The 25,306-nt window shown below is 43.2% G+C and overlaps 1 protein-coding gene across 1 annotated transcript in view; it reads left to right on the top strand.

Annotated features, from left to right (window-relative positions):
* The window catches only part of LOC129843373 (phosphatidylinositol 4-phosphate 3-kinase C2 domain-containing subunit beta-like), a 63,055-nt gene that overhangs the window by 24,584 nt on the left and 13,165 nt on the right, over positions 1 to 25,306 (top strand). Inside the window, exons 11-19 of the mRNA XM_055912083.1 lie at positions 1,123 to 1,318; positions 4,858 to 4,980; positions 6,369 to 6,539; positions 6,618 to 6,726; positions 10,711 to 10,853; positions 14,422 to 14,610; positions 19,076 to 19,169; positions 19,311 to 19,405; positions 22,565 to 22,853. Coding sequence (XP_055768058.1) covers positions 1,123 to 1,318; positions 4,858 to 4,980; positions 6,369 to 6,539; positions 6,618 to 6,726; positions 10,711 to 10,853; positions 14,422 to 14,610; positions 19,076 to 19,169; positions 19,311 to 19,405; positions 22,565 to 22,853 — 1,409 coding nt within the window. The remainder of the gene's footprint in view (positions 1 to 1,122; positions 1,319 to 4,857; positions 4,981 to 6,368; positions 6,540 to 6,617; positions 6,727 to 10,710; positions 10,854 to 14,421; positions 14,611 to 19,075; positions 19,170 to 19,310; positions 19,406 to 22,564; positions 22,854 to 25,306) is intronic.

The following is a 25,306-nucleotide window of genomic DNA, read 5'->3' as shown; positions in this document are numbered from 1 at the left end:
GAAGCGGGCGGTCAGGTGTGTTTGCGTGGCATAGGAGCCTGGTTTGAGCTGCTGTACGGACAGTGTACCGAGATGGGGAAGAAGCTACACTGCTAAGCAGGCACACTGGTCTGTCACAGTAGCCCTACCTCATGTCAGAGCGGAAGTCTCCTTGACTCGCTGTGACGTACGCCACGGATGTCCCTCTTTACCGATTTCTCTGGCTGGGTCCCAAATGGCACCTCATTTCCTTTATATTGCGCTACTTCTGACCAGGGCCCATTGTGCTCTGTTCAAAGGGAATGCACTATATAGGGAATAGGGTGCCATTTGAGACAAATCCCCTACCTCACCCAGCTATACTCCGACAAACAGGAAGGATGGCTAATTTCATACAGGATACGCAGATACACTAACCACCTCCTCCATCCATCTGCATCTCTATCCGTCTGTCTGCCCTCATAAAGAAAGGGCTAATATTCCCGAGAGGTTGGATGTTGTTTTCCCTATAGGGCTGAGCTGCTCCACTGGATGTATGAAGAGACATATGTAAAGAGTGGCGCCCAGGCAACTGAGCTGTGTTGGCATGTCTGTATCCCAAATGGCATCCTACTCCCTACACAGTGCACTACTTTTGACCAGGGCCCGTACTCCCTACACAGTGCACCACTTTTGGCCAGGGTCCATATTCCCTACATAGTGCACTACTTTGGACCAGAGCCATATGAATGATGGAACTACTGTTTGACTCCTCTGGTAGTGTACAAACACAAGGCTATTAAGAGGTCAAATACACACTGTATGAGAGGTCATAGGATCAGTGTAGGAGTAAAGAGCTCTCAAGGATTAGCAGTAGGGTGATAACATGGCAATAAACTCTAAGAGCATGGACTTGGTGTTGTGTATTACTCTGACTCTGCTCTTAGATAACGAGTACTACTGACAGACAGCTGTTGTGAGTCAGGAGAGATCTTTAAAACATGCTAAGTTCTGCACACAGATTGTTACTAACATTTATTATTTAAGGTTTTACTTTTAAAGCTTGTGTTAAGTGGTTGTTTAGCCCTCTTTAATTGAATGCATTTAGAGAGTGTCTGCTAAATGAAGACTCTGTGAATCTAAACGGTTTGCTTCCCCTTGCAGAGAAAGTGGTGGAGAAGCTGACGGCAGCCATTTTGGATCTGGTGGAGCTGTACTGTAGCACGTTCAATGCTAACTTCCACACCACGGTGCAGAGCAACCGGCACACGGCACCCACACAGGAAGCAGGCCTGGTCACCAACGTCCTGTCTTTCAGCGTCTACGCTGCTCATCGCATCCCCATCACATGGGCTGCCAGGTAAAACACATACTGTACACTCAGGCACACACAAACGCACGTAACCAGTAGTGTAAAGTACTACAAATACTTTAAAGTACTACTTAAATAATTTTTGGGGGCATCTGTACATTACTTTGCTTTTTATATTTTTGACTACTTTTACTTCAATACATTTCCAAAAGTACTCAATATATTTTGAATGCTTAGCAGGAAAGGAAATTGGTCCAATTCACACACTTATCAAGAGAACATCCCTGGTCATACCCACTGTCTCTGTTCTGGTGGATTCAGTAAACACACATGCTTCCTTTGGAAATGATGTCTGAGTGTTGGAGTGTGCCCCTAGCTGTCCCTAAATAAAAAATACAATCGTGCCATCTCGTTTGCGAGATATAATGCATTTGAAATTATTTATACTTTTACTTTTGATATTTAAGTATATTTTAGCAATTGAAAAAAACAACATTTACTTTTAATATTTAAGCATATTTAAATACTTGTAAACTTTTTACTCATTTTCTATTAAGGTATCTTTACTTTTACTCAAGTATGACAATTGGGGGCCAGCTGTTCAGGCTGGATTTCCCCAGTATAATCCAAGAGGATTACATGGTGTTATGGAGCATAGCAGCATACATAGAGAACCCTGAGAAACAGCCTCATCTGCCACGCCCCCAAAAATAACGATTTATCCCCTTTTTCCTCCCCTCCCTTTACCTTTCTCCCCATTTTCACTTCCCTTTACTTCCCTATCCTCTCTTCCCTCCCGTACCACGTTTTCCCTCCTTTTTCCCATGCCATCGCTCCCTCTATATTGGCCTGTGTATTCAGCTCAGCCCAAACCCTCCCCCTGAATCTCCATTCATATGTCTTCTCTCAGTAACTGCTCTTTCCTCTCCTCTCTTCTCCACTGGCACAGCTCCATAACCAGGGCCAGATGCACTGCCACCTCACTATTCCCATACATTCTGTCCAATGCATTCTACACACTTGTCCTACCATTCCCCCACCCTCACCCTACAGCCTTATTGCCCCTACCACTGTCTCTGCCCCTGCACTTTCCCCTGTCCCCACTGCTGTGTATTGGAATGGCCCTGCCACTCCCTCACCCCCTTCCAATCACGTGAATGATCCACTGCTCCACCCCCACTCCCCTCGCTGAACCCCAGTTTGCTGTCTCCTTTGTCTCCCCTGAAACTGTTGCTGGCACATGATTGGTTCCTGACAAAGGGTGATTGACAGCCTGGGAACCCTGCATGACCTCTGACCTGAGGGGTGTGGCCGAGCTCTGATTGGTTGCTAGGCACTTGTCCTGTGTGTGTGTGTGTGTGTGTGTGTGTGTGTGTGTGTGTGTGTGTGTGTGTGTGTGTGTGTGTGTGTGTGTGTGTGTTAGAAAGACACTAAAGGTGTGTGCAGTAAAAAACGGATAATTGATACCAAAAGTATCTGATAATCTCCCACACGAGGTTGATATCATCTGCAGTGACAAGGTTTTCAGATAGGGATTTAACAAGCAATACCACTCTATTTCACTGTAAGACAAATAACATGGTAGCATTATTTCCCAATGTTATTACCCTTTAATTACTATTCAGTCTGATGGGTAATTGATTGAAATAAGTACATCTAAATAATAATACGCCTAATACATTTGAACTTTAGTTTGGAGACGATAGCTTAAACGGTGAAAGGTTCAAACTTTTTTTTTTTTTTACCATTCTCGCCTATGGCCCTTTCGTGCCATTGAAATGCATTGGTATCCATAGCAATGTCTCCGTTTGGGCTGCTCAACGACGAGACATGAGAGAGCTGTTAGCTGGCGTTAGCTAGCTACTTTTCTAGCTACTCCGACAAACAGCTGTAACTTTTGATTGGTGACAGATAATTATCTTCTGATTCCAGATTTGAATGCAGGTAAGTAGGCCAATATGTCATACCCTCTAAAGTTTGTTATAACTTATTGGGAAAATGGTCAAAGTAGCTGATTTATGTAAAAAATAAATGGTATTGTTTTGTCTACAGTGAATGGAATAGGAAAGGGGGATACCTAGTCAGTTGTACAACTGAATGCGTTCAATTGAAATGTGTCTTCCGCGTTTAACCCAACCCATGAATCAGAGAGGTGCGGGGCACTGCCTTAATCAACATCTACGTCATCGGTGCCCAGAGAATAGTGGGTTATCTGCCTTGCTCATGGGCAGAACAACAGATGTTGACCTTGTCAGCTCTGGGATTCGATCCAGCAACCTTTCAGTTACTGACCCAACACTCCTAACCGCCAGGCTACATTGGAAGTCATGATGTCACAATGGAAGCTTTAGAATGTTGAAGAAATGCCATGAAAGTGGATGAAGTTTAATAAAAGTGTAATAGTTCAAAAAGTATATATAGTATCAAAAAGTATATATAGTATCAAAAAGTATATATAGTATCAAAAAGTTGTATACAAGCACAATATCAGACCAGTCGGCACGTTTTAAAGTTAGCTTAAACGGAGTAAGAGGAGTAGCGTTGTAAATAATAGTAACTATAAGTCAGAATGTAAGCAATGTTTGAAATGTTTGAAATGATTATATTTTAGTCAAATATGATATCTGTTTGGGCTTCTTGCGGTCAATTTGCAGTCTACAAATGATTTGTAATTATTTGTTCTGGCCGTCCGACCATCCGCTCAGGAAGAAATCGGTCCACGCCAGAATCTAGTTCATGATCCCTGTAGTATTAGTATATAATATTATAAATGTCACATATATACACTGAGTGTACAAAAAATAAAGAACACATTCCTAATATTATTAAGTTGCACCCCCACTTTTTCCCTCAGAACAGCCTCAATTCGACGGGGCATGGACTCTACAAGGTGTCGAAAGCGTTCCACAGGGATGCTGGCCCATGTTGACTCCATTGTTTCCCACAGTTGTGTCAAGTTGGCTGGATGTCCTATGGGTGGTGGACCATTCTTGATACACACAGGAATCTGTTGAGCGTGAAAAAACCCAACAGTGTTGCAGTTCTTGACACAGTGGTGCGCCTGGCACCTACTATCATACCCCGTTCAAAGGCACTTCAATCTTTTGTCTTGCCCATTCACCTTCTGAATGGCACACAATCCATGTCTCAGTTGTCTCAAGGCTTAAAAATCATTCTTTAACCTGTCTCCTCCCCTTCATCTGCACTGATTGAAGTGGATTTAACAAGTGACATCAATAAGGGATCATGGCTTTCACCTACATTCACCTGGTCAGTCTGTGTCATGGAAAGAGCATTATGTTTTGTACACTCAGTGTATACTCTAACATTCACTGATATACACTACACAACTGACACACACTCTCACAAGAGAACTCCGTTCATTTCCCATAGTCAGAAGACGTCGATGGAATTGAACACAGACCCATGAAGAAAAGTCTTGTTTGTTATGCATCATTTCACATGACTCCAACTTGGTCCTCAGTTACTTGTAATTATAGCGTTTAAATACACAGGCCAATGGGGTTTCATAATGACTATCATCTACTCTGTTGTCCCATTGGCTGATCTCTTCCTCTTCCTGTTAGCTACGAGGGCTTCTTCCTGTCATGCTCTCTGACCCATGGAGGGGTGGAACTTTGTGCCCCGCAGCACACCAGCAAACAGCAGGTCAGCAAGTACCTGTTTCACCTGGTGGTCTGGGACCAGAGGTACGTACCCAAACACAGCCTGTTACCACAGGCCTTTATCGATATTTTAACCAATCACAGCCAGGTACCTCAACCAACCTCACAGCCTATTCAAACAGACCTTACAGACACCCAACCAATCGTTTAAAGGAGATTAGGTACAACCCACAAATAAAAACATACTGTAAACGGTGTACATCTGCTTCAATAAGCTTGCGCGCTTAGTTACAATTTGCGGGTTGTAACTAATCCCCTTTAGAAGAGATGTGAAGGTAGCTATGCAGCAGCATCCGGTGGCTATTTTCTGATCTCTCCGACCTCTACCTCATGTCCTTAATGCATTGTCCCCGGGGCTATTTTTGAAGACACTGTTGTTGGGATCTTTTTTTAGCGTCTATTGTAAGGATATTTTTAATCCTCCGGTATCCGGGTGGATTTAGTGTCCTGGTGGATTATCAAACCTGAGTAGAACTAGTGGTGCTGAAATCTCCAGACGTGACTACAGCAGTGTAAAGCCTTCACTCTAAAACACCACTTCCCGAAGAAGATTGCTTGACCGTGTCCGGCTTGATGGAGCCACTAAAGATAAGATGGAATAAACACGAATAGGCCAAGTTTAGGGTTGCAAAATTCCGGGAACTTTCAATAAAAGTTACAACCAACAAACCAAGAGGTGTTTGAACAATCCTCCAACCGGGATTTGGGGAAAACCAGGGAATTTATTGAATGTTCCCGGAATTTTGCAACCTTAGCCATGCTTAATTCTGCCCGGAGTGCTTTGGACAGGGAGTGCAGCGATCTACAGCTTTGTAAGGCAGCCTTCCTCAAACAGCTCTTGGTTTGTTGGTTGTATAAAAGTCCTGAATGTAAACTGTTTGGCTGGACATCTTATCATGAGAGGCTTTTATGAGGCACCCGTCCATAATGTAGCCTACAGTCTGGCCGCTTAACTGAAAATGTTTTCTTAGCTAGCGACGCATGCTAATAGAGCCCCCATTGGCAATGGTGTGTGTTTTATAACGCGGCTATTTTTTGTTAGCAAAACGCTAGCTTCTTTCATGCTAACTAGTCTTTTGAAGTTTCAGAATTCCAACAGAGTTCTTAATGTGTTCTTCTCTTTCATGTTGAGAGCACACGGGTCCCATGTGGATGACACAGGGCTAAATATAATAGATGGATCATTTACTGTTGACTAACAGTTACAGTGACACTCCGAGACTACTCTCTTGTAGTAAAATTTGAATTTACTTTATACTGCATTTCACAAGGACTCAAGTACAACTCTCTCTCTCACCATCCCCCACCCTCTTTCCATTTCTATTCCTCTCTGCCCCTTATATCCTTCTTTACCCTCCTCTCCCATTGCATCTCTCTCCTCTCTCTCCCCCCTGTCCCTCTCGCCCCCCCAGGGTGTGTTTCCCAGTGCAGATTAACCAGTTGCCAAGGGAGACCCAGTTGACGGTGACTCTGTATGCCAGCGCTCTGCCACCCCCTGGAGGTGCGGAGGAGAAGGGCAGCAAGCAGCGGCGGAGCATCGACTCTCTGGGCTGGGTCACCATGCCCCTCTTCAACTTCAGACAGTGAGTAGCAGTTCAGGAGGCTCTGTATGTCTGTGCGTGCGTGTCGGTGGGATGACCGTCATCCTGTGTCTCCCCCAGTATCCTGACGTGTGGGAGGAAGCTACTGGGTCTGTGGCCTTCCACCCCAGGAAGTAACACTCGCTCCAGCTCCCCCAACTTCAGCCAGCCTGACAGCGTCATCCTGCAGGTAACTGGCCTAATCTCTCTCACACACGCGCTCACACACGCGCGCTCACACACCATTTCTCCTCGTCCTTCCTTCCTCTCTCTTATCTGCGTCAATTTGTTTTTCAGGGTGTAGTTCCCTATTTATTATCCACTTTTTTCACTCTCAATCTCTTTCTTTCTCTTCCTCTGCTCTCCTATCCCTCTCTCTTTCTCTCGCTCCCTTTTACAGCATACTGTACTGTATGGGGACTTAGAGAGAGATTTTTGACTGATCTGCTGCAATAAAACATCTACCTTAGCTCCTGGTCCAAAGAGCAATGCGCACACGCACACGCACGCACACACACACACACACACATTTTACAGGTACAATACTAGTTCTCTTGGGTGTGTTAACATATGAATGTTTGATGACTTTATGGCCTGTTTTAGAGTTGTGTAGCAGGAATGGGGTTAAGGGGATTTTCAGGTGAACAAAAGAGATGAGCATTCGCAGATACAATCAATAATGAATCAATCTGGTTTAATACAAGTTGCAACAGGGAGACACCTCCAGAACAGAAGCTGTCCCAGTATATACACAGCATCAGGAAATCAAAACTACTTTTTCAGCCGCTAAAGAATCACGGTGTTCCACAGAACACAACAACAATCTGTCCTTGGCCTTTGGACCTCAATCCCTATAAACAGATATAACTTTAACATACAGCATCGAGTCTAGTGGCCATCAAGCCGCACAACGAGAACACTTGAGATCATGTGTATTACTGAAGGGGGAAACGTATCTCCTAATCGCTGCCTGCATGTACCTATCTACCTCGAAACCATCAGAATGGAGAAATACATTTCACTTCAAATGTTTTTTTTGCCATTCTAGAGTCATGCACTACTCATAAAACATATTTAGAATTGGTATTTTTCAGAAACGTAAAATGCTGTTAAAAATAAGTACAATATAGTGATATGATACAGTATTTTGGCCATACCGCCCAGCCCTGTGTAGTACACATACACACAGATGTAGACCTTTGCGCTCACACAGAAGCACATGCACGCACACACACACACACATGCGTGCGAGCTGCTGCTGCTTGCCGAAGGGACCTGAAAGTAGGTCAGATAGCTCTGCTCTGGCCAACAAAACTCGCCCTTCATATTAGACTCTCTATACCCTCCCTTTTGACACACACATCCTCTTTTCTCTCTATCGCTCTCTCTCTCTCTCTCTCTCTGTCACACACACACATACATACACACACACACACACACACACACACACACACACACACACACACACACACACACACACACACACACACACACACACACACACTGTTTCCTCTCAGCAGTATTGTAGTGTAAACTCAGTGCCTCCTGCAGTGCCAACCCAGTGTGTCACAGTGCCAACTGGCCCGTGGCTCTGGTGCCCTATGGCTTTTTGTCTCAGTGCAGTGGCCTGTGTTCAAATGAGATGTGTGTTGTTGCAATCAGTCTCCTCATTAGCGTGGTGACATCATTTGAGGTTTCGTTCTTCATCACTGACGCTAGATCACATGCTTACGCACACATACGAACATCGCATAAGACACATCTGGGGCCTGGCGTCCATCTGTCTCTCATTAACCCGAATGTAACCCCCTCACGCACACGTGCACACACACATACACACGTGCACACCGTCTAACATCACCCTCTGACTTTTTTCTCTTCGTTGTTTTTTTACATTCCTCTCTTCTTCTGTTTAGGCCTCTGTCTTTCTTCCTCAAACTCTTTCCCCCATTGGCCTGCCATGAGTTTCAGTCTTGATCTCTTGGCTTTTCTTATTTTTCTTTTAATCTCTCTCCTACTTTCCTTGGATGAATTCCTCACATCATTCTGTTCCTCTCCTCTCCCCCAATCTCTTCCATCTCTTCATCTACCCATTACCTTGTCCATCTGCTCTGTAACAGTCAGGTCAGAAGTCTATTTCTACTCAGTGCCTTCGGAAAGTATTCAGACCCCTTGACTTTTTCCACATTTTGTTACTTTACCACATTATTCAAAAATGGATGAAACTGGGAGTCGGGAAGCAAGTTCAGGGTGTCAATCATTTAATGAATAAATGAAAAGATAATACAAAACAAGAAACACGAACAACACACAGACATGAAACAGAAACAATGACACCTGGGGAAGGAACCAAAGAGAGTGACAAATATAGGGCAGGTAATCAAGGAGGTGATGGAGTCCGGGTGAGTGTCATAATGCGCTGATGCACGTAACGAAGGTGACAGGTGTGTGCCATAACGAGCAGCCTGGTGACCTAGAGGCCGGAGAGGGAGCACAGGTGACATAAACAAAATAAATCCTCAGTAATCTGCACACAAGACCCCATAATGACAAAGCGAAGACAGGTTTTTAGAATTGTTTGCAAATTTTATACAAATAAAAAACAGAAATACCTTGTTTACATAAGTATTCAGACCCTTTGCGGTGAGACTCTAAATTCAGCTTGGATGCATCCTGTTTCCATTGATCATCCTTGAGATGTTTTTACAACTTGATTGGAGTCCACCTGTGGTAAATTCAATTGATTGGACATGATTTGGAAAGGCACACACCTGTCTATATAAGGTCTCACAGTTGACAGTGTCAGAGCAAAAAACCAAGCCATAAGGTCGAAGGAATTGTCTGTAGAGCTCTGAGACAGGATTGTGTTGAGGCACAGATCTGGGGAAGGGTACCAAAAACAGTTCTGCAACATTGAAGATCCTCAACAACACATTGGCCTCCATCATTCTTAAATGGAAGAAGTTTGGAACCACCAAGACTCCTCCTAGAGCTGGGCGCCCGGCCAAACTGAGCAATCAGGGAGGTGACCAAGAACCCGATGGTCACTCTGACAGAGCTCTAGAGTCCCTCTGTGAAGATGGAAGAACCTTCCAGAAAAAAAAACATCGCTGCAGCATTCCACCAATTAGGCCTTTATGGTAGAGTGGTCAGATGGAAGACACTCCTCAATAAAAGGCACATGACAGCCCGCTTGGAGTTTGCCAAAAGGCACATAAAGACTCTCAGACCATGAGAAACAAGATTCACTAGTCTGATGAAACCAAGATTGAACTCTTTGGCCTGACAGCCAAGCGTCACGTCTGGAGGGAACCTGGCACCATCCCTACGGTGAAGCATGGTGATGGCAGCATCATGTTGTAGGAATGTTTTTCAGCGTCGGGGTCTGAGAGACTAGTCAGGATTGAGTCAAAGATTAACAGAGCAAAGTACAGAGAGATCCTTCATGAAAACCTGCTCCAGAGCACTCAGGACCTCAGACTGGGGCGAAGGTTCACCTTCCAAGCGGATACCGACCCTAAGCACACAGCCAAGACAACGCAGGAGTGGCTTCGGGACAAGTCTCTGAATGTCCTTGAGTAGCCCAGCCAGAGCCCGGGCTTGAACCCGATCGAACATCTTGGGAGAGACCTGGAAATAGCTGTGTAGCAACGCTCCCCGTCCAAACGGACAGAGCTTGAGAGGATTTGCAGAGAAGAATGGGAGAAACTCCCCAAATAGAGGTATGCCAAGCTTGTAGCGTCATACTCAAGAAGACTCGCTGCTGTAATCGCAGCCAAAGGAGCTTCAACAAAGTACTGAGTTAAGGGTCTGAATACTTATGTAAATGTTATATATTCGTTTTTTATTTTTAATAAATTAGGAAACATTTCTAAAAAACCTGTTATTGCTTTGTCATTGTGGGGTATTGTGTGTAGATTGATGAAAAAAAAAGAATTGAATAAATGTATGACTAATGTTGTAACGAAACAAAATGTGGGAAAAGCAAGGCGTCTGAATACATTCCGAAGGTACTGTATCTTGTTTAGATTTAAGCTGTAAGAGATATAACGATTTAAATCAAACCATATCGATGTTTTATTCACTTGAAGTACATTTCCCTCCTCACAACACTTCAGGGACCATCTTAATGTTGCTGTTAGTGTGGCGCCTAACCTCTGACCTCTTCCTGTAGGCGGACTTTCCCACGTCGTCGTTTGAGGTGCGCTTTAGCACCCCCCCTCCCGCAGAGTTCAGTCCCCATTATGACTTCTCCAGGCTCGACCAGCACAGCCAGAGACAACTGCAGGATGTACTGCACAAGAAGTCACTCTTCTGGTGAGACTGCTACACCGTCAGTCAGTCTCTCTCTCTCTCGCACGCTACCTTTCTGCTCACTCACTCACTGCATGGAATGACAGAACAGCCCTGGTAGACCGACGTACATTGTTACCACGTCGTTATAATGTCACTGTTTACACTGCGTTAGAGAGTATCGTATGTCTTTGTGCTCGTGTTCAAACCCAACAGCTGCAGACGTTATTGAGGGGCGTTACTAGTAGCCTGAAATCCAGAACCTGTTTTAGTGGCATTCCACCAATGATATCTCAAACAGAATGGTACCCAGGCTAGGTTAGTAGTGGACAGAGCAGGAAGACAGACAGGAGATGCAATGCTGCTTGAAAGTATGCGAACCCTACAGGGCTGGTCATTATTTTGCTATAAGATATTAAAATAAACATAGAAAATCCTTATCTGAACCCCAATTTGTAATAAAGACATTCCAAGTAAATGACAGAAACAAAGAAATATGATATTTTCGTTGTTTATTTAACAAAAGTGGTTTATTTAACAGATACTCAGATTTGATGTGTGCAAAAATATGTGAACCCCTTCAGTCAATAGCGTGTGGCACCTCCATTAGCAGCGATAACTTGGAGTAAACATCTCCTATAGCCAGTAATCAGTCTCTGACATCTGTTTTGAGGGATTTTCCCCCACTCCTCCTTGCAGAACTCAGCCAATTGAGTGAGGGTTAAGAGGTCTCTGGCATGAACTCCCCGCTGCAGGTCCTGCCACAGTATCTCGATTGGATTTAGGTCAGGACTTTGACTTGGCCAATCCAAAACACAAATCGTCTTTCTCCTGAGCCATTCTTTGGTCGATTTGCTTGAATGCTTTGAGTCGTTGAATGCTTTGGGCCCAGCTTTAACTCCTTGACTGATGGCCTGACGTTCTGTTCCAGAATCTCCTGGTACACCTCAGAATTCATGGTTCCCTTAAATGATGTGGAGTCGTACAGGTCCAGAAGAGGAAAATCAGCCCCAGATCTTGACATTCCCACCACCATCCTTGACTGTTGGGATAATGTTATTTTGGTGGTAGGCAGTGTTGGCTTTTTGTCAAACATAGCGGTGTTGATTCTGACCAAAAATGTAAAAAATGTCTAGATGTTAAGTTTGGGTTGGCTTTTACCTGATTTATTATTGGGGATATTTTGGAAGGGCGTCCACTTCTAGGCTAAGTTGCTGTCATGTTAAGTGCTCTCCATTTGTAAATGACTTGCCTCGCTGTGGACTCATGGAGCTCAAATCCTTTTGAGATGATTTTAGTGCCTTCCCCAGACTGATGTGCTCTCACTACCCTTGTCCCGATGTCCTCTGAGATCTCCTTTCCTCTCGGCATGGTGTGCTTTGCATTCAGGTTTCTTATCTGTATTTATGAGAGTCCCGCCCAACCTCTTTACTAATGATCTCTCCTTTCATTGGGTCATTTGGTACCCAATTATTTACACACCTGATTCTACTTACCTGCTTGATTTAACCAAGGGAACTTGGGGCTCACTTATTTTTGCACCTGCACTAATTACTTTTTTATTTGATTTTTCTATTACACACATGATTTCCTTTTCACCAAAATATGGCATTGGTAAATATAAACCTGTAATGTCAGATCAAAAAGACTGGATCTGATTAAATGAAGATTTCATGGTAAAAACAAAAAAATATCTAATTTCAGCAGGGGTCCACATACTTTCAAGCAGCACTGTATGGGCAGTGGGCAGTGGGATGCACTGGGAATGGTATTGGGGGAGGGAGGGAAGAGGGGGTCCAGTTGATGAGTGATGTCATAGCAGCAGCTGGTGGTGAATCCTCCCCAGATGATATTATACCCCCTCTCTCCTCCCCCCTCGTCTCACCATCCCCCACTCCTCTTTTGTCCCGTGTGTGTTTGCGTGTGTGCACCATTTACAAAAGAGATGAAAAGGTCACTGAATATTAATCCGACCGGTGATCTGAATTCCTAAGAGAGGTAGAAAGAAACTAGGAGTGTTTGTGGAGCTCCACTGGCCTTCTCTGAGGAGGGTGTCGACAACGTTTAACTCAACCCTCCCTGGATATAGAAGGGTGTGTGTCTGTCTGTTTGTATGTGTGTCTATTCACCATATCTCAGTATAATGTTTAGCCCATTAGTGGTTGTCATAGTTTATGATCTGTTTCCTGTTTGTTGTGAGAGAGATAAACAGAACAGTGTTTATCTTGGACCAGAGTGGGTTTTGTTTACTTCCAAGCAGGATCCCTTTTCTGGGGCTTTGGAGCGTGCCTTTAGATGGAAGGAAGATGTGCTCTTACCTGTGTCTGTGTCTCTGTCTGTGTCTCTGTCTGTGTCTCTGTCTGTGTCTCAGTCTGTGTCTCTGTCTGTGTCTCTGTCTGTGTCTCTGTCTGTGTCTGTGTCTCTGTCTGTTTGACGTTCACTTTGAGATGGGTCTCCCTCCCCTCTCTTTACCTCTAAATAACGGAGGCTTTTGACTAGAACGTACAGTGTGCACACATTCAAAACTTCAACAAATGACCATTTATGGTCAGGATAAGTTTAATATGACATGGCAACTACCAGCAGATGAAGAAGAACGGCTACATCAGTGTTGGCAAATTATTATTTAAAGAACATTCTCTTAAGGTGCAGTGTTTCCAAACAAGTGTACTGGCTTCAGTGCCATCCAGTATCAGGCTCCAAGCAGGAAGTAGATTAGAGGAGCTCATCCAATAGCAACAACTGTTGTCCAGCTGGATCATCCAATCCCAACAATGACACAGTATATTCAGCCAATGTAAACAACCGTACCAAGGAGAACTCATCATACGTTAACAGCCCTCTGCCCTGTGTGTCTGCTAGAGCAGTTAGAGAAACCTGTGTGTTGATTTAGGCAGAGATTCAAACAAATATGGATTAACGTGTGTGTTGCGTGTGTGTGTGTGCGTGTGTGATGAGAATGAATGTACTCACTGACCTTTTAGTTGTCAGTTTCACGGTTTCTCCACGAGGTACATCTACTGTTTATTCTCCCTTACCCCAGTCACTGTATCTGTCTTTATCGTTCTTCCTCTACCTTTTGTCTCTCCTCTACTCCCTCTCTCTATCTGTCCCCCTCTCCCTTACACAGCCGCTCCGATCAGTCTCTTTTTGTCTTTGTTTCATGCCCGTTTTCAAATTCAGCTCGATAGTTTTTTTTCCGTTGGTGTAACCGCGTTCGAATGAGGGTGGCCAAAGCAAGGAGAAACAGAGTAGTGTTATCATGAAGACAGAACATAGACATCATTGATACGTGTTGGCCACATTTATACAAAGGTAATCTATCTTTTCTTTTTTCTTTTTTTTTACAGTGGAGAATGGCCATCTAATGCTGCAGTAAACAACACCCCAGTCTCTTTCCCTCTTTCTTTTCCTTTCATTGTGAGAAAGTATTCCAAGTATGCATTATTTCACTCCCTCTTCCCCTCTCTACCTTTTACCCTTTATACCCCATCCCCATCTCCACATCCCCCTCTCTTTCTCTCACTCTCAAGCTAAGTATGCATGTAAGGTGTTTATATTTCTCCTCGCTCTCTCCCCTCTATCTGTCCAGGTTGACTCCAGAGGACAAGCGTCTGTTGTGGGAGAAGCGTGCGTTCTGCCAGTCAGAGAGTGGTGCCCTGCCCCTGGTGCTGGCTAGTGCCCCCCGCTGGGAGTGGGCATGTCTGTCAGATATCTATGCCCTGCTCCGCCAGTGGGCATGTCTCAACCACCACGACGCACTGGGCCTTCTGCATGCCACGTAAGGGGACTGTGTGCGTGTGCGTGTGTGTGGTTGCCAGGCAATGGTTTCTGGGGCAGCACTCGCCAGGGAAATAGCCACCTTGGCAACAGTCAGCAGGCAACGGTCACCAGAAGGCCTGCGGTTGCCATTCGACCTTGTCACGTTGTGTTAGGACTGTGTAAACAACAGACACATTGGCAGTTTGGGGACATGGTCAGAGACGGGAGTGGACCAGACTAGCTTAGAATCCTGTTCTGGAACATAAACACCATGAACTCACCTCAGCAGGGCAACATGGAAGGCATCACATGCATCACTCGCCTTTTAGAATTACAGTTCAAACATGAATGAGGATGTTAGCAGTTGATGTTATTCTTCAATAACACAAACTCCAAAGCAAATCAAGGGGAGAAAAATAGTAATAACACGACAATAATAACCCGACCCTTGCCACAACTTTGGTAACCAGGAATAGGCGTAGGATCCACAGATAAAGTAAGTCCCAGGACATATTATACCACGATCGATGATATTACCGAAGGTATTGGCATAAAAAGTAGTCCTAGTGCCATTACTGGGTGTCAATTCAACAGACATTAGACATTCCACAACCTTAGCACTGTCACGGACAGATAGATCGATCTGTTGTCTGATCACACTTACTCTGTCCTACTTTGACAAACGTGTCCTGGTGCAGTTGAGACAAATTCCGAGAGAATGACCTATTAAACCATAAGCACCCAACCGAGGCATGTGTAAGAACTAGGTAAGGTGGTCGCTGATTAGTGTCATTGGTAACCTCAAATGAAGGAAGGTACCTATCACTCCAGGATGTTAGCTCCACCCCCAACTCATCCACATGTTGTTGAATGGACACACATCCAGGAGTCTCAGGCCTCCTCCAGCACCTATCTGCAGATCCTCCAGCACCTATCTTCAGATCTAGGTACTCTCGCATGTTGATGCGCAACATTCTTACCCCAATCGGTACCAATATGTGTCTTATACCAATTAAGATCCCTCCATATACCCAACATTTCACTCTGGTTAAAATGAATAGCCCCTAATGGAATACCTGCCCTTGATGTGAATGGTTCATACGTACAAACCCAACAGTTACTTTGATTGACTACTGTGGTTTAGTGTAGAGAGAGAGCTAGAAACGTATTGACGCCCGAGTGTCCCTCATCCATATCTGTGTTAGAAATGGAAACACAACCCACGTCCTGTATTAGGAGGAAACTCACGAGGAAAATAATTTCAAACGTCTTCCACTTGTCTGCAAGACAATAATATTCAATCGTCCTATTGTCAAGGTAATCATTCACCAAGTCCTTTAAAAGTGACCAGCTCTTCCACACTGGTATCAGTCCCACATAGATAACTATTAGAAATGATGTTCTGACAGTCTGTCGGTAGTGAGGAATTCTTCTTCCATTCCACTGGCTGCACTTCGCCGGTGATCTTGTATCGTTTCAGGTACAGTCAAGGAATATTGCTGCAGCCCCAGACGGTAGATTCTCATAACCTGTAACGAAGGAAACAAAAAAAGTGAAAGTAACATGTCCTGGATTGAAGAGAAATTGATATTTCCCGTAGATTTCCCTAAGTCAGCATGTCCTGATTTTCAGGAAAAGGTTGTACATTTCACCTAGATATCCCCATGACGACGACTGCGGTACACAACATAGAAGCTTATCAGGTTCTGATCATCTTACTATGCTTCTTCACCCGAAGATTGACCCCCGATTGCTAGTCAATCAGTTCTATTCTCCAGGCTCCGCTTTGTCATCAAAATGGACAACCTTGCAATGAATGACATGTATCCATCGTGATTTTCCCAGGACTTTTACTGCTGACCTTGATAAGGACCTTCCCATTTTGGCTCTAATGTCTCTTTCACATATTTTTTTTACCATTACCCACTGTCCTGGCACTGCGTCATGTCCCCCCTCGGGAGGTATTCCTCATTAAAGAGTTGTATGCAATAGTTAAGCATTGTGTCACTCATAAAGTGAACTTCTGATTTTCTCAAATCTAACGTGCCTGGTATTATCACATTGTCCATTGTAGTAACTACCCATCCTACCTGCCTCACACCCCGCTCCATAATGCTTGAACCGTCTGTGTATAAGATAAACTCAGGTTTTTCCAACGAGTGACTCTATAAACCCGTCCGAGAGCTGATCCAAAACCAACTCACAACAGTCGTGTTCAAGTAATGTGGTATCTGGAGGAAGCACCAGAGTAGCTGGATTACATGGTCTCTTTTCAACTATACCCATGTCCCATAGATCTTTAGTCACTACTTTAGTAGCATCCATAGCTTCCTTGCTAATGGGATATTGTTTTGTGCAAGGTAGGGCAACACCTGTCAAGCACACTGATTCCATATCCAATGTTCCACACTCATTTGTCTTCGTAGTCCAAATAGCATTGTTCTGAACTGTAGAGCCTGCATCAATCTTCATTGGACCAATAGAAATTGATAATGGTTTGGTTTGTTTCACATCTGTCTTCGTCCCCCCCCCCACTCCTGTTGCTCTCATCTTCTTGCCTGTGTACTGAGGACATAGCATATATGTTTTGCATAAGATATGGGCAATACAGTGACTTCAGCACCCGTATCTACCATAAAATCTACTGCAAAGTTGTTAACAATCATGTTCACATATATTCCATCCGATTTCATATGTACACCAGCTGAGATGGGACGTAAGAGGGGGTCTGTTAGTTTACCTCCACAGCATCCAGCAAACTCTGCTGCTGAGCCGGAGAGAGCTTCTTACATTTTTGCAACAACATTGTGTCGTTATGGCTGTGGTCCTGATTCCATTTTCCCTTAGATGGACCCTTCTTCTCCTGGCCACTTCTCATAAAATCATGTTTTCTTTTCTGACATTCTCGTTGCCAGTGAAAAGGAAATCCCGCAATAATAACATACACCAGGTTTCTCTGCTACTGTACGAATAATGTTGTTGGTTTCACTCGGAACCTGCACAACTCTGATGACCACGTCTCGTGGATGCTTTAACGTTTTTGACCATTCATCCAACTGTTTCGGAGATGCTGATTTACGTGTGATTACTGTCACTAGAGGTTTGTCTTTACTCCCTTTTACAGCCTGTGTTCTGGTTGGCCTAAGACATAGTTCGTCACTGCTGTCAGAATCTGTTGACTCAGTGCCAGGCAGTGCTGACCAGATGCTTGAAACCTGATCTGCCTTACACAACTCAATGTGAGGATAGATAGATTGGAGAACAGACAGGCCACAGGTCGGGGTCACGTCTGACTTTTTCAACTGTGTCTCCTGCTGCAATACGGAATTTCTCCTTTTAAGGTCTTTATTTGTTCACCAAGAGCTTTCAAACGATCCTTTTCTCTCTGCATTGTCATAATATTAACTTCCAACGTTGTATAATATATATATCTATGTTTATATATCTATTTATCCCCTAATATATATATATTTATATAACCCCTTTTGAGGACTCAAACCTCTTCTAGAGCACAAATTGTTTCTGTAGGGCCTGGCTACCCATAACTTATGTTCACCACTAAGAGCTTGTTGAAGGATTACATTAACCACACGTGTAAAAATTGCTACTTCACTAGCAACTCACTTCTATGCAACAAGAAGGTTTCACAAAAACAGAGGCCTCCAACCTTTTAATAGAGTAACAAAGGACTAAACTCTGTAATAAAACAATGGACTTGAACGCTTATACATCACAGATACATAGCACTCATTGCATGCACTATTTTAACCTGATTTGGTTCTTTTTAAATGATATTGGTCTAGACTCACCCAGCAATTCTGCCATCAATCAGGGGATTAAGAGTTGACTCCCCAAAGTGGGTTGTGCTCAGCCTTCTCTCTTTACTCTGGATCAACACACAGTTGATACGTTTTTCTAGTTGTTGTTGTTCAGACCAAATCATCCGGGTCACGGCACCAAGTGTTAGAAATTGATGTTATTCTTCAATAATACAAACTCCAAAGCAAATCAGGGGGAGAAAAATATATTTATTTGAGAAGGACAAATCATAGATGTTATGCTGGGAGTTCAGTCTCCCCTGTCCTCAGCTTTTCTCCACCGAACAAAGAAACAGGATGCCACTTATAACCCCCCCCACCCTAGCCTGAGGTTGACCAATCAGAAGTCCTTGCAGTACAACTGGACCAATGGTCAAATAACAAGTATCCTGCCCCAGACTAAATGTACAGAACGTAGCTCTGAGTTCAGGAGTGACAATCCACAGATTCTAAACAGATGTTGAACTGAAACCCAACTCCTATTAACATTGACAATTCCCTATTGATTGTTAATTCTAGTACTCTCACCCTCTGCGTTTTGTATTTATCTTCAAAGTATTCTCATAAGGATAAGTCCATGCGTTTGTTTGACCTCTCAAATATGTCGTCATTTTGGATTGAAACAATGTAATAATGGAATGCATAATGGATTCAAATGTCTGTCAGCTTCCCTGATCAGGAGCTGAGGCGTACTGCAGTACAGTGGATGGACTCCATCTCTGACCCTGAGCTGCTGGACTTCCTGCCGCAGCTGGTGCAGGTAACACCTTTATAAATGCGTAATGAATGTCTTACGAACACTTCACGGACACTTTATCAAAGGGCTATGTGGAGCTATATCCATATTTCTTTCACCTATCCTTTGCATCTTTCTCTAACCATCTGTCTCGCTTTCTCTCAGGCTCTGAAATATGAGTGTTACCTTGATAGCCCGTTGGTACGTTTCCTGCTACGGAGAGCCATAGGGGACATGCGCATTGCACACTACCTCTTCTGGTGAGACCTATTCAGATATCAGCCATACACTCAGCCTTCTCTGTCACACACAACTTGATGTAGGCTCTCACAGACATAGACACATGTATACATGACACGTGCAGTGCCTTCAGAAAGTATTCACACCCCTTGACTTGTTCCACATTTTTGTTGTGTTACAGCCTGAATTTAAAATGGATTAAATTGAGATTGTGTATCACTGTCCTACACACAATACCCCATAATGTCAGTGGAATTTTGTTTCTAGAAATCTTTTCAAATTAATAAAAAATGAAAAGCTGAAATGTCTTGAGTCAATAAGTATTCAACCCCTTTGTTATGGCAAGCGTAAATAAGTTCAGGGGTAAACATGTGTTTAGTAATTTGCATGGACTCACTCTTTGTACAATAATGTTGAACATGATTTTTGAATGACTACCTCATCTCTGTACCCCACACATACAATTATCTGCAAGGTCTCTGTCGAGTAGTGAATTGCTAACACACATTCATCCACAAACACCAGGGATGTTTTCCAATGCCTCGTAAAGAAGGGCACCGATTGGTAGATGGGTAAAAAATAAAATAAGCAGACATTGAATATCCCTTTGAGTGTGGTGAAGTTATTAATTTCACTTTGATGGTGTATCAATACACCCAGTAACTACAAAGATGCAGGCGTCCTTCCTAACTCAGTTGTCTGAGAGGAAGGAATCTGCTCTGGGATTTCACCATGAGGCCAATGGTGACTTTAAAACAGTTACAGAGTTTAATGGCTGTGATAGGAGAAAACTGAGGATAGATCAACAACATTGTAGTTACTCCACAATACTAACCTAATTGACAGAGTAAAAAGAAGGAAGCTTGTACTGAATACAAATATTATAATACTGCAAAATATTTGGCAAAGCGATTCACTTTTTATCCTGAATACAAAGTGTTATGTTTGGGGCAAATACAATACATTACTGAGTACCATTCTCCATATTTTCAAGCATGATGGTGGCTGCATCAGGTTATGAGTATTCTTGTAATCGTTAAGGACTGGGGAGTATTTCAGGATAAAAAATAAACCGAATGGAGCTAAACACATGCAACATCTTAGAGGAAAACCTGGTCGAGTCTGCTTTCCACCAGACACTGGGAGATTAATTCACCTTTCAGCAGGACAATAACCTAAAACACAAGGCCAAATCTACATGGGAGTTGCTTACTAAGAAGTCAGTGAATGCTGCGTAGTTACAATTTTGATTTAAATCTGATTGAAAATATATGGCAAGACCTGAAAAAGGTTGTCTAGCAATGATTAACAACCAAGGTGTGGAGCTTTCCAGGTGTGGAAAGCTCTATAGAGATTTATCCCCCAAAATATAATTTAATCCCAGTTTGTAAAACAACAATGTGGGAAAAGTCAAGGGGTGTTAATACTTGCTGAAGGCACTGTATGTAAATGAGATATTGCTATATTTAAATTTCAATAACTATGCAAACATTTCCAAAAACATGTATTCACTTTGTCATTATGGGGCATTGTGTAGATGGGTGAGAAAAAAAATAAAGAATACATTTTGAATTTAGGCTGTAATGTGGAATAAGTCAAGTGGTATGAATACTTCCTGAAGGCACTGTACATACAACCACCTCTAATTCACATAGACTTCAGTCATTTCATGACTCACATTCGCTCACAGAAACACCCGCTTAATCATACAGTACTGCACTGGAGCCCATACATGACAATGCAGTAATGTACAACGATGTCATTGACACTTTGTATGCGTGTGTTTGTCCTGTTGAAGACATGTCGCCACCTGCTGGACAGATTGGGAAATGCCAGAACAAACTTTCTGTAGTATACATTAGGATTTTCAGAATGGATTCTTAAAAATTACTTAACACAATAGCATCAGAAGACAAAGTACACCATTTTATATATTTACACAATATACAGTACTGCACAATAGACCGTAACAGAGAGTTGCAGTCTGTTTTAGAATGGGTGGCTAGTAATAAACTAGTCCTGACCATCTCTAAAACTAAGAGCATTGTATTTGGTACAAATCATTCCTTACGTTCTAGACCTCAGCTGAATCTGATAATGAATAATGTGTGGCTGTTGAGCAAGTTCAGGAGCCAAAATTATTTGGTGTTGGATTGGAAACTGTCATGGTCAAAACATATTGATTCAACGGTTTTAAAGGCGGGAAGAGGTCTGTCTGTGATAAAGAGATGCTTTGCTTTCTTGACACCACGCTCCACAAAGCAAGTCCTACAAGCTCTAGTTTTATCTTGATTATTGCTCAGTTATATGGTCAGGTGCTGCAAAGAATGACCTAGAAAAAACTGCAGTCGTCCCAGAACAGAGTGGCACATCTTACTCTTCATTGTAAGCAGAGGGCTAATAATATGCATGCCGGTCTCTATTGGCTAAAAGTAGAGGAGAGACTGACTGCATCATTTTGGGATTTTATACGAAACATTGTGTGAAATTCCAAATAGTTTGTAATGTCAAATTATACACAGCACTGACAGACACCCTTACCCCACCAGACATGCCACCAGGGGTCTTTTCACAGTCCCCAAATCCAAAACAACATACAGTATTAAATGGAGCCATGATTGCATGGAACTCCCATCTCAGATTGCTCAAGTGATCAGCAAACCTGGTTTAAAAACCAGATAAAGCAACACCTCACGGCACAACGCCTCTCCCCTATTTGACCTAGCTATTGTGTGTATGTACTGATATGTAGACTATGTGTGACGTTTGAAATGTATGTAGTTCTGTTCTTGAGCTGTTCTTGTCTATTAGTACAGAACATTATGTCATGTTTCATGTTCTGTGTGGACCCCAGGAAGAGTCGCTGCTGCTATCACAACAGCTAATGGGGATCCTAATAAACTACTAGTACCAAGTATGACCAATAGCCAGGTAGATATTGTCCCTTTGGAGTACTTCAGAAATGCGTTCTTCTTTCCTACATTACTTTAAGAATACAGACCTGAATTGTTTGAATTTGTGAAAATGATAGGGAAACATTACTTTTACCACCCGATCATTTATAGATCTGTGCCTCAAGGAAACAAGGAAGGATGGATACATTTCTAAAGTATTTGAACACGGCAATTGTGATAAAACAGTTTCTTTACGTGTTTTGAACCTCTCTCTCACTCTCCCAGGTTGTTGAAGGACACTCTGCAGGACAGTCAGTTCAGTGGGAGGTACCAGCACCTGTTAGCAGGCCTGCTGTGCTGTGTGGGTCGGGGTCTCCGAGAGGAGTTTGACAGACAGTGCTGGCTGGTCACCATCCTGGCTAAAGTAGCCCAACGTGTCCGGGACGCCTCTCCCTCCAGCAGACAGGCCATCCTTCGGGAGGGACTGGAGGAGGTCAGGCAGTTCTTCTCAGTCAGTAGCAGCTGCCGTCTCCCCCTCAACCCTGGCATGCTGGTCAAAGCCATCAACATACAGGTACGTGTTTTTTTGTTTTTCATTTTTTTATTTAACATTTATTTGGACAGGGAGTCAATGCTGAGACCGAGGTCTGTTTTCCAGATGCACCACAATACACATCAAAATACAATAAACCCATTAAACTACACATTCATATACACAATGAAATGCACATTATTACACCTGGGTGCCACAGGGTTCAATTCTCTGGCCGACCATCTTCTCTGTATACGTCAATGATGTCGCTCTTGCTGCTGGTGAGTCTCTGATCCACCTCTACGCAGATGACACCATTCTGTATACTTCTGGCCCTTCTTTGGACACTGTGTTAGCAACCCTCCAGACGAGTTTCAATGCCATACAACTCTCCTTCCGTGGCCTCCAATTGCTCTTAAATACAAGTAAAACTAAATGCATGCTCTTCAACCGATCGCTGCCTGCACCTGCCCGCCCGTCCAGCATCACTACTCTGGACGGTTCTGACTTAGAATATGTGGACAACTACAAATAGCTAGGTGTCTGGTTAGACTGTAAACTCTCCTTCCAGACTCGCATCAAACATCTCCAATCCAAAATTAAATCTAGAATTGGCTTCCTATTTCGCAACAAAGCATCTTTCACTCATGCTGCCAAACATACCCTCGTAAAACTGACCATCCTACCGATCCTCGACTTTGGCGATGTCATTTACAAAATAGCCTCCAATACCCTACTCAATAAATTGGATGCAGTCTATCACAGTGCCATCCGTTTTGTCACCAAAGCCCCATATACTACCCACCACTGCGACCTGTACGCTCTCGTTGGCTGGCCCTCGCTTCATACTCGTCGCCAAACCCACTGGCTCCAGGTCATCTACAAGACTCTGCTAGGTAAAGTCCCCCCTTATCTCAGCTCGCTGGTCACCATAGCAGCACCCACCTGTAGCACGCGCTCCAGCAGGTATATCTCTCTGGTCACCCCCAAAGCCAATTCCTCCTTTGGCCGCCTCTCCTTCCAGTTCTCTGCTGCCAATGACTGGAACGAACTACAAAAATCTCTGAAACTGGAAACACGTATCTCCCTCACTAGCTTTAAGCACCAGCTGTCAGAGCAGCTCATAGATTACTGCACCTGTACATAGCCCATCTATAATTTAGCCCAAACAACTACCTCTTCCCCTACTGTATTTATTTATTTTGCTCCTTTGCACCCCATTATTTATATTTCTACTTTGCACATTCTGCCACTGTAAATCTACCATTCCAGTGTTTTACTTGCTGTATTGTATTTACTTTGCCACCATGGCCTTTTTTTGCCTTTACCTCCCTTATCTCACCTCATTTGCTCATATTGTATATAGACTTATTTTTCTACTGTATTATTGACTGTATGTTTGTTTTACTCCATGTGTAACTCTGTGTTGTATGTGTCGAACTGCTTTGCTTTATCTTGGCCAGGTCACAATTGTAAATAAGAACTTGTTCTCAACTTGCCTACCTGGTTAAATAAAGGTGAAATAAAAATAAAAAAATACATGAAAAGCTAAACACAATCATAAAAAACTGACACATTCTTCAGTTAAAAGGTCCCCTAACAACTGTCTGAAATGCCCTAGAGGCACCAATTCCTCCTATTTTAAAGTGCATTGTAGATCATTCCACACGTAAGGTGCAAGGAAATAAAAGGCTGATTTACCTAACTCTCTAGACACCAAAGGAGTCTCCAGAGTTAACCAACCCTGTGAACGGGTTTGATAACTTGTCATTTTCAATCTTAACAGTGAAGTCGGAAGTTTGTGGAGCAGGGCTTTGTAAACAAAAAGAGCTTGGCGATGTGACCTAGGTGACTTCAAAGCCAACCTTTTGGTAAGAATACAGTGATGAGTAAAGAACTGTCTGTGGTAAAACGCAGGGCGCTATGAAAACGTAGAGGTACTTTGATAAATTGTAGCATCATAATCAAGAACCGGTAGAAAGGTTGACTGCACAACCTGCTTCCTGCTAACTAGAGAGAGACAAGACCTGTTTCTGTAAATAAAAAAATAAAAAGCACACTAAGTCTTAATTTCTTAACAAGCTCAGTGGTATGTTTTTTAAAACAATAAATCATTGTCTATCCAAATACCAAGGTGTTTGTATGCAAGGACTCGTTTGATTATAGAACCATCCGATGAGTAAAGATGTAATCCACCCGAGACAATTTTACAAGAACTTGAAAACAACATGTATTTAGTTTTAAATCAGTAAGGGCTTCCTGCACAACTGCAAAATGGGACTGTAGCCTTTTCACAGCCAGGTCAGCAGTCGGGGCAATTGCCTATGTAATAGTATCATCCGCATATAAATTACATTTAAAAATGTTAACAGATTAATAGCATTTATATAAATACTGAAAAGAACAGGTCCTAGTATTGACCCCTGCGGAACACCTTTATGTACTTCAAGAAATTCAAGAAACCTCGTCAATCACAATGGCCTGAGGTCTGACAC

Source organism: Salvelinus fontinalis, chromosome 3 (assembly GCF_029448725.1).
Source record: "Salvelinus fontinalis isolate EN_2023a chromosome 3, ASM2944872v1, whole genome shotgun sequence".
Classification (NCBI taxonomy): Eukaryota; Metazoa; Chordata; class Actinopteri; order Salmoniformes; family Salmonidae; genus Salvelinus; species Salvelinus fontinalis.
The sequence above is the reverse complement of the archived record's forward strand: the minus strand, read 5'-3'. Positions and strand labels throughout refer to the sequence as shown.